At 40.1% G+C, this 9,731-nt stretch overlaps 2 protein-coding genes across 2 annotated transcripts; one reads left to right on the forward strand and one right to left on the reverse strand.

Annotated features, from left to right (window-relative positions):
• Positions 1-304: 304 nt before the first annotated feature.
• On the reverse strand, positions 305-6,291 carry LOC140921544 (carboxypeptidase D-like). The gene is made up of 5 exons (XM_073371550.1): positions 5,157-6,291; positions 3,878-4,129; positions 3,224-3,529; positions 2,494-2,621; positions 305-1,448 (listed from the first exon to the last, which is right to left on the reverse strand). Exons 1-5 carry the CDS (start codon positions 5,958-5,960, stop codon positions 869-871), a joined length of 2,070 nt encoding a protein of 689 aa, XP_073227651.1. The 5' UTR covers positions 5,961-6,291; the 3' UTR covers positions 305-868.
• A 177-nt stretch (positions 6,292-6,468) lies between these two features.
• Positions 6,469-9,438, forward strand: LOC140921545 (carboxypeptidase D-like). The gene is made up of 2 exons (XM_073371552.1): positions 6,469-8,155; positions 8,566-9,438. Exons 1-2 carry the CDS (start codon positions 6,962-6,964, stop codon positions 9,052-9,054), a joined length of 1,683 nt encoding a protein of 560 aa, XP_073227653.1. The 5' UTR covers positions 6,469-6,961; the 3' UTR covers positions 9,055-9,438.
• The last annotated feature ends 293 nt before the right edge of the window (positions 9,439-9,731 follow it).

Raw genomic sequence — 9,731 nt, forward strand, 5'->3', positions numbered from 1 at the left:
GAGATTCATGCAGATCCGTTCTTTTCTCCTTCGCAATCAAGAGGAAGACAAGAGGAGGCTCTACTGGCAGGATGAAAAATAAACTAAAATTGCCGCAAAAAGAATTAACTAAGTTGTTGCAGTGCCCAAAGTCAACAAAATCTCACTGAACCACTTATGATAAAAATAAATTCAAGCTCTTAAACTGGAACACCCTGTAGCTATTGATTAGCATGAATTTCTCAGATTCTAGAGGAAATGTTGAATCGCTGCCTCATTGGCCTTTAAACAAAACTTAACAAACACCAGTGGTCACACCACCAGATACAAGGAAACTACAGTGAGCTTTATTTCAAATTTGTATCTTTTTTTTTTAACTTGGTGTTGTTCTTATTCATAAGTTTAATCTATAGTCAACGCACTCTAAAACAGAAACCTTTGGGATAGGAACCATGTGTCCCTCTGAAAGAGATGTCTATCTTATCTGAACAGTATCAACCAAAACAAGAGTAAAGAAATTGAGGCAAGGATCAACTCTATTTGTATGTTCGTTTTAGGTGAGCATGGTGCCCGAATGAATTACATCAAGAGAGAACTGACTTTAGTTTGCTACAAGAATATATCTGGCTGCGGCACCAGACGGGATAAGCTCTGCTTCCAGATCGAGTTAAAAATTAAATCATTATTCTGCTGTTTGTTTGAGAGAAGTGGTTTACTGCTTAACAAGCACCATTCCGGTACTCACAATAATGGTTATAATTGTTTTCTGCTGTATACCTATCTGTTAAATATTTCAACAATAAGTGTATTCGTAGTCAAATAAAAAGAGAAAATGGCCTTACAGGTCGGTAGAATTTTTTACTATTTGTGAACTAAATATAGAGGTAAGTTAATGTTTGACAGCTTTGCAGTCCTTCAGGTTGAAGAAGTAGCCTCGTTTTGGAGAGCTTTTGAAGTAGCGTACTCCCCTATACGTACCGTCAGTTCCAAGTTTATTATCAGTTAGCAGCTCGACTCCGGCTATGAGGTGTGCATTGTCAAGTGGCAATTTGGGTAAGTGGCCCACCCATCTCAATTTCCCATTTACCAAATCCTTATTGCCAGCCAAACGGCAAGCCACACTCGAGCCAATCATTTTTGTGAAACGCTTGTCAGTCTCAGGAAGTTTAGGTGCCACGATCTTCTTTACTTCTTGAGGTGGTTTCTTCAGAGCAGGAACTTCAGTGCGTTTCTTGGGTTTTACTAGAGAAGAAGGCTTGGTGTTATTTATCAACTGTTTTGGTTTTGGTTTGGCTGGTGTTTGTAGGTCAGGAGGCCTGGGTACCATTTCCTGTTTGACATTAGTCTTGCTTTCGTCACCACTCCCCTCACCATCAGCAACAGACTCTTTCGTTTTAATGACAGCAGTAGATCCACCATCTCGGTCGGTTTCATCGTCAAGTAGTTCATTCTCAAGTGACAGCCTAGCTCTTTGGTAATAAGAGGTGAAAAATAGAGCAAAACTAATTGTTAAGCTTTCTTGAATTACAGTTCATGACAGTTGCTCTCAAGATTCTCAAGGTGGCTCGGCTGTGCTTTTTAGGGGCAATCGGCCTATTCTTTCTGCAAGTTTGAGAATTAACTACATTGCCGGCCATTACCAAACATAAAGGAAAATGGTAAAATTCGTTTAAGCCACCTAGTAAATAGATTTGAGTTTAGCGAAATTAAAAGACAATATAACAGTAATATAAATGACAAAATTAAAGTTTTAAATCGAAAATGCAGTGTTCTTTTAGAACAACTTTCTTTAGTACAAGTTTCCTCTGTGGGATCAATGGTCAGTGTTCCACAATTTCATTCGTAATGTCCACATCGAACCCTTTTTTGCTCGTAGCTGTCTTCCTCACAACTATTAGTAGCCTTGAAGTAACAGTTTTTGATATACCACCGTCTCAGCCCCCGTTCGTCCGTCCGTCCGTCCGTCCATCATGCCGTCGGTCGTTGGCATTCGTTAGTCGTTATCTTAAGCCTCGTTCCCAGGGTCTCTTTTTTCCATCCCCTCCCGTTCCAGAGGACCCTGGGGAAGAGTTTGTTCACCCCCCCAGTCTGGTTCTGGAATGTGTTGGGCGTCTTCAGCCTTTTCTCGGTACTAGTTACAGAATCCTTACGTGATAGAAAGGATGTTGTTGAAATCAGAAATACACCTTGTTCCAAAATGGCGGCAATACTACTTATATTTTATAGTTATGTTAGTAAGGTATTTTTTGCTTTGATTTCTTCTGCAGAATTCAAGAGAAATCTCATCTTGAAAGGAGGCATCCAGGGTTAATTATAATAAAGACAAAAGTTGCCTCCATCTTAGAATAAGGTGTATAGAGGAGGTCTTACGTTTGCGTCAATGTTTCTAAAAAAGGACTCTCTCAAGCGGATGAGGTCTTCTTTAGCTGAAGTAAGCGTAAATTTAGAATGGTCTTCGAATTGAGGCCTTTAGAAATACTCTAACTTTTATAATATTTCCAAAAATCCACACACCTGTCGTTCATCCCGGGATGCATAACGAATTTGTGCGGGGACTGTTCTTCTCTGTCATTGAGACTTGGTCTTGCAATGCGTTCCCTTGGATCGTCAGCCTGAGTCTCTTCTGTCATATAGCCACCAGCCTGTCACAAAAGAAAAACATTTGTCCAATCATCTGTCATGATCTTTGACTACAAAGCCCCTTATCAAGACAAGCGCAGTGTATTAAATTCCTGGCTGAGCCTGTTCCGTAGCTTAGGGAAAATTGACATCGGCAAGGTATGAACAGTTTTATTGTCAGCCGGAGAGTGTGTTAGATCTGCAAGTTACAAGTAATCTCGATTAGTCCTAGGTATGTGCTTTTTTGATAACCGCACGATACAGTTATAACTATAACTTTTCATACTCCTAAAATACACTGGGAGGAGCACTCTGCTATATTGCGCGGCTATGAAAGGTAAAGTTTCCAATAACCCAAATATGATGTGAAGTCTTGACGAACATATCTCGATTCCCTTTAATTTCTTTCTTCACTGATAGCACGAACCTCTGAAGATGTACTAGTCACAAGGGTGTTCATATTAGCAAAAAACCAATAGCCAACGCTTTAAAGGTTTTAGGAAAAGATTGGTGACAAAAGATTAGTGGCACAAAGCTTTCTCATTATCGTTGCGCTACACTGTCCAATCCGTTACGTGGGAAAGTTCAAATAATTAATTACAACTTATATTAGGGTAATACTTGCCATAACTCTTTCCAACAACTCATCTTCGTTTGTTCCGTACGAAGCTTGAGTTGTATCCTCCTGATTTGGCTTTAGAATGAAGTTAACTTTATGCCCTTCAAACGCGTGTAGTTCCACCAGGCGTGTTTGAGGCTGGTACCCGTCTGCTGAGACTGTAATTTCGTAGGAGCCTGGAACGAGAAGGCGCCAGTAGTCTCCATCCTTAGAAGAGGTGATGTCATGTCGACGATCAGCCACTCTGATGGTTGCACCAGAGAGAGGTTCGCCTTTAGTGCTTTTGACGAATCCACTCACGCCATAATGTACCTTCGAAACAAAACAAATTAAAAGGGTTAAATTGGTGTGCTTACGAATTCATGCGCTTTTAGACTACAGAAAACCTGACAGATCCTGACACGTCTAGGCATAACAAGTCCTAATTAAATTTTTATATAGTTATGTTCCCCTGTTAAACAGCTTGTATCACGAAAATTTCTACCTTTCCGATTGCAACAGTTAAAGCACCTCCATTTTGTCGTAACATTTGTTTAAATGTAACGGGTGATATCACCAAAACAGCGCGATAATGCTATTCGAGAAAACACCTAACCATGGCCGCTATTATTCACGTGAAACCTCAACATAGAACATGTAAGGTAGAAAGAAATGTCTCACCTGTCGTAGGAGCTCGATCAGAGGCTTTCGATTATCCAGCCAGTATTTCTGTAGTTCGCTGCTTTTTGGAAACCGATTGCATCCGAGTTCCAGCGTTATTTCAAAACAGTTTGAGTTGACGTAATTATAGTCTTGCATACCCCCAGACAGGCTGGCCCAGCTGGCACCATTCGTGATGCCGTCTATGAAGTGCTCTTCCTTTTGATCTGTACAGTTCCATTTGGGATTTGCCAAGTGCATCACTGGATGCTCCTGAGAAAGCAATGATTAAAAGCATTTTTGAGAGGAAGCGTTGTTGACAATATAATCAGCATTCAATGGATCATAATGAAAACTAGGTTCTCTATTAGGTCGAATCTTTAAAATTGTTTAGTTTTATGGTTCCTCTCTTCCTTGGCCCTTAACAAAAAAGCCGGCGGGGCCCAGCGAATAGCTACCCTATGCTAGGACACTGCATCGATCAACAACGGAACAAAGGAGATTCAGTTGTTAGCTGATGTTAAACTCTTATTAAGAGCCTTTTTATAGCTACTGAATTTTAGTTATTTTGACAAATAACTCATTAAAGAAGAAATGTACGTAATTAAAGTAATAAATAAAAGTGAACATAATTAAAGCAATTTCCTCAGGATCTTCACATCTGTACCAATATACCACCGAAAATTTGCTCTTTCACTAATGTAAAAACGTTCGAAGCAAATCACATTTTCATTTAGTTATTCATAAACGAAGGCAAAGTGTTCAATAGTTCTTTTTTAGGTGTTTGAATTTTGTTAGACACTGTATTTTGCTAATTATTTATTAGCATAGAATTTTGCTTTAATTGATATAGTAATTTTTTTTGTTGATTTTCATATCTAATTAGCATATTTAGCGGTGATCTGGTTTTATAAAGGATTTATGACCCCTCCACAGATCATTCATTTTGTTTCATTTATTTTATTTCCCATACGAGCGTAAATTAATATAAGTTTCTTGACGGAAAGAGTTACTAATGTGAAAATAATAGGAGTGGGCCTTATTGATTAAAAATGCAATCTTAAAGGGCCAAGGATTTGAGGCTGATTCATTCACATCTTTACTGGTGGATGACAAGCCCCAAGTTTACATTATACACAAGGAGTTCTGGCATAAAGGATGCTTAAGCTAAGTATGAAGTCGAAGTTGAGGTGGAAATAATGTATTTCGCTCCCGCCCTTCTCTTGTTTCCGTTCATCCACCTGACCCAATCTTAAAAATTGGCAGGGGGATTTGTCTGCAAACTAACAACAGATTATACCTGTGAGTAAGACTTTGCCAATCGCCTGAATACATCGTCATCAGGTGTGGCGCTGTAAAGGCTTTGACCTGACGGTGAATCGTCATATGGATACAGAGCCACCAACGCACCACTGTGTAGACTAGCAGAAAGAACAAAGGGATACTGTTTGATCCAGTCCATTACTGCCTTCACCTCCACCTGTGGCGGACCAGTGGTACTGGGAAAGAATTGATCCGGGAAATTTCGATTCAAATCGATTCCATACGCATTCCTCTTTCCAGTCAGTTTGTTTCCTTTTCCACGCACGGCCGCCATCTCGTACCCATCTGGGTTCATACTAGGTAGAATATGGATCCTAGTTGCGTCAACTAATCCCTTAGTCTCGGTATTATCCACATAGTTTTCACAAAGATATTTGATCAGCTGTAGTAACAATTCCCTGCCTAATGCCTCGTTACCATGAATATTACCTACATACTTGACTTCAGGTTCGCCCGGCTCGTGTGTTCCAGGATTATCTGAAATCTCCATAACCCATAACTTGCGATTCTGAACACTGTATCCAATATTGTAGAGTCTTGTTATGTCCGAGTACTTTGTAGCAAAGTACTTCAAAAACCAGGTCATCTCCTCGTAATCATGATGTTTAAACTCTTCCACATTTGCGATATCGATATTATTCTTGCTTCGCTCGTGCGTTGTGTTTTTTCCTTCGGCGCCTCCGTGAAATATGTCCAGCACTCTTTTAAATAACGGTGTACTGTTTACACAATGAAATGAAGACAAAATTAAACCGAACAAAACAACTGAAGAAGGGAACATACTGATAGAATTCTAATCAGGGATAATTGTTTCTTTTTTCGCCGATATCACACGCGGTTCTTGTAGCGATAAAAAGCCTTCACCTTGAAATCAAACTCCAAAATCCGTGTTAGATCATTTTGCCATTAACTGAAGGTTATTCGTTTATTTATTGTCTTTATTTAGGTCTTACTTTGCTCTTACAGGGCGTGGTTTGTAACAAATTATCCTTCAAACCCAATTATACGAGTAATTTATAGTGTTGACTAATTATTTTGCCTTAAATGACACATTGTTGATAGTTTGTTGTATTTTTTTATGAGAAACACGCTTAGCTGTTGGTAGGGTTTACCCATCATTAAACTTCTGTAACCGAGCAAAAACAAAAAATAAACTTGCAGTGATATAAATTTTACAATTCGATTGACATTTGAAATACTGGTCTCAAGAAATTGTAGCAAACTCTTCAAAAAGAGATTAAAACGTGACAGCTTATATCTGTATTAAAATCATTTGAGAGGTTTTTGTGTTTTCACAGCTCACCCGGAAGTAGGCTTTGCGCTAACAGGTGACGGGTAGCAAATTTAACCTGTCGCTTCGCAGCAGGTTGTTGATAATCGTGATAATTGAAGTTTTTATTAACATTGAAATATAAGGGATCAAGATAGGTGTTTACCATAGCCACAACGTTAAGAAAATGGGTATGTAAATCGTAAAAAAAAAATAAAGAGGAAAAAAAATCAACAGTGGCTTTCATATATGCCTCAGTAGTTTTCAATCAGGCGAAAACTTCTGTCTTTGTTTGGAACGAAGCATGGCTAGCATGGATCATAGTTTTAGTGAGGCCGTGATGCGATATGCAAAATGCACATCATTGTTAAAAATTTGTAAGGTGTGGCATTATTCTACTGTTACTCCTAAAGCTGATCTCAGTAGCAAATGAACAAGTCTCTCAGTGACTGTTCGCGGGAGAGGCATTCGTTTGAATCTTTTTAACAGTGCTCCTCAAAAGAAACACAGCGATGGCTTACTTTAAGCTGTTGGCATTTTTTGTGCTTTTACAAATTTTGGCGTTTGCTTGGGGAAAGCCTCCCGATAAAGGAGCTCAGAAATTTTCGGTTTCCAAAGATGCGAAAGGCGAAACCAAGTCGAATTCTGCCAGGCAAGAAAACACGAAATTGAGATCTTCTGCAACCGTTAAAGAAGTCAAGCAGAAACCTTCAAAAAGTTTAGTTAACGTTAAAGGAAGCAACGAAGAGCTTGCTAAAGCAACAGGAGAGGAACTGGAAGCTGAATCTAGCGCAGACGGCGAGATCCTGGAGAAAAACCACAGCTTTAGACATCATAACTATGAGGAAATGACATGGCTGTTGAAGGAATATTCCAAGAAGCACAGCAAAATAGCACGCTTGTACGACATTGGCAGTTCAGTACAAAACCGTAAACTTTGGGTTATGGAAATATCCAATAATCCAGGTGAACACGAGCCAGGTGAACCCGAGTTTAAATATGTAGCAAACATGCATGGAGATGAAGCGATAGGACGAGAGATGTTAATTCATCTAATAAAGTACCTGTGCAAAAATTACGGTGTGAACCCAAGGGTTACCAAGATCGTGGACACGACAAGAATCCATATTATGCCCAGTATGAACCCTGATGGTTATGAAATGGCCGCAACTCTGCCTGACCACCAGTGGAAAGCGCGTCCAAATGCGAACGGTGTCGATTTGAATCGAAATTTTCCCGATCAGTTTTTCCCCAGCACAAATGGACCACCTCAACCCGAAACTCGAGCTGTCATGAAGTGGATTAATTCCATCCCATTCGTACTGTCGGCCAGTCTGCACAGCGGCGCGCTCGTGGCAAATTACCCCTACGACGACAATCCCTCGGGACAGAGTGTATACAGCGCTACCCCTGATGATGACGTATTTAGACAGCTCGCGCGTTCCTATTCCGAAGCCCATCCCACAATGCATCTCGCAAACTCCCCATGGAAATGCAAACACATCCCACGCGAGCATTTTATCGACGGAATTACAAATGGCGCTAAGTGGTTCAGTGTGTCAGGAGGGATGCAAGATTACAATTATGTACATTCAAACTGCTTTGATGTAACGCTTGAGCTCGGCTGCCGGAAGTTTCCAAATGCGAGTGAATTACCAGAATACTGGCGCGAGAACAAAGAGGCACTCCTCAATTATATAGAACAGGTAAACTTGTAAATTATCCAGAAGAAATTTCGTGTCCCCTGTAAGGGAATCTAAGACATTCTTGGATTCTGGATTCTACGCCTTGGATTCCAGATTCCAGGTACAGAATCCCAGTGAAACTAGGATTCTGGATTCCAATCGTTAATGGGAATCCAGATTCCTTGAGCTGTATTCCGGATTCCACAGACAAAAATTTCCTGGATTCCAGAATCCAGATTCCCTTACATGGGGCGACATTTCATTTAAGTTTTGTTACTGAAATCTTTGTCTGCCAAATATCTGTAACTCAATTTTCAGCTGAAAGAGTAAACAACCAAGCGTAGGATAGTCGAAGATTGTTCTGACAGTATCCCCGTATTTAATAGAATTCCATTGTACTGTCGTAATCCAATTCAACCTTTTGCCTTTAGGTTCACATAGGTGTGCACGGCTTTGTGAAGGATGAGGACGGCCAACCAATCAATGGAGCAAGAATATCAGTAAATAATCGCCGCCATGATGTTTTCTCTGCACGCGATGGAGACTTCTGGCGGTTACTAGTCCCAGGCTCCTATGAAATTACAGTTTCCGGACGGGGATTCGAGCAAGAAACAAAGTCATGTACAGTTCTGGTAAATAAAGCAGCCCATCTAGACTTCACTCTTAAGAAAATAAGAATGAGGGAATCCAAGCACACGATGGATGATTATAACTGGCCTCGGGAGAGAATTCTAAATGATGATGGGTACAGAAGTGAGCAAGTAAGACAAGCATGGGAAAACAGGGGCTACAATGATGAAAAAATGAACAATGATTATAATGATGCAGCTATGCGAAGAGAATATAACATTCGTGAAAACAGGGGAGGCTCCTATGACGAGTATGGACAGAAAAGCAACAGCTTTCCTCACCCGAAATGAAACTATGATTTTTAATAATGTTTACTTTCTTACATATTTTTGACTGCCTTAATGTCTCACACAGGTCTTGACAGCATTTTTCTGCAGCAGAAAAAGGATGTTAGGTCAATTAATAGTGACGTTTAGATTCGAGGCGAGAACGACTACGGAGCATTACCCTTAAGGGTTGTTTGACGTGTTCTCAAAAGATATATTGTATTGTATTGTATATATTGTACTTTTAATTCACCAGAAAATTTAGCACCATTATGTTTATTGAAGTCGGAAAGGCTCTCTTTCCATCGCATAATGATAAATTCTCTAACCGTTGATAACTTTTCATGCACCCAACGACATTCTCGCTAAAATCTGAGTAGAATTACGACGACTATCATGTTTTCTAGCGAAAGTGATGCTGGTTCTCTCGCGCGCACTACTTCAGTAGTGCGGAGAAGATCTCCTTTTTAGTAGTCCTAAGAATCTAAAGGTCTCTAATTTGTAGATAGGGAGCATATGCATCAACCACACGCGTTAGCCCGTCTTAAGCCTGGTTTCTATATGATCGTACCGATCGTCTCAGTCGTCTAAGATAATGTTCAGACAATCGAAACGATCCATATATGGAAACGTTACCTGGACGATCGCAAAAGACCCAGACCACTGAGACGACTTCGATTGCTTGGATAGAGTTGAGTTCT

The sequence above is a fragment of the Porites lutea genome, chromosome 12 (genome assembly GCF_958299795.1).
Source record: "Porites lutea chromosome 12, jaPorLute2.1, whole genome shotgun sequence".
Taxonomy (NCBI): Eukaryota; Metazoa; Cnidaria; class Anthozoa; order Scleractinia; family Poritidae; genus Porites; species Porites lutea.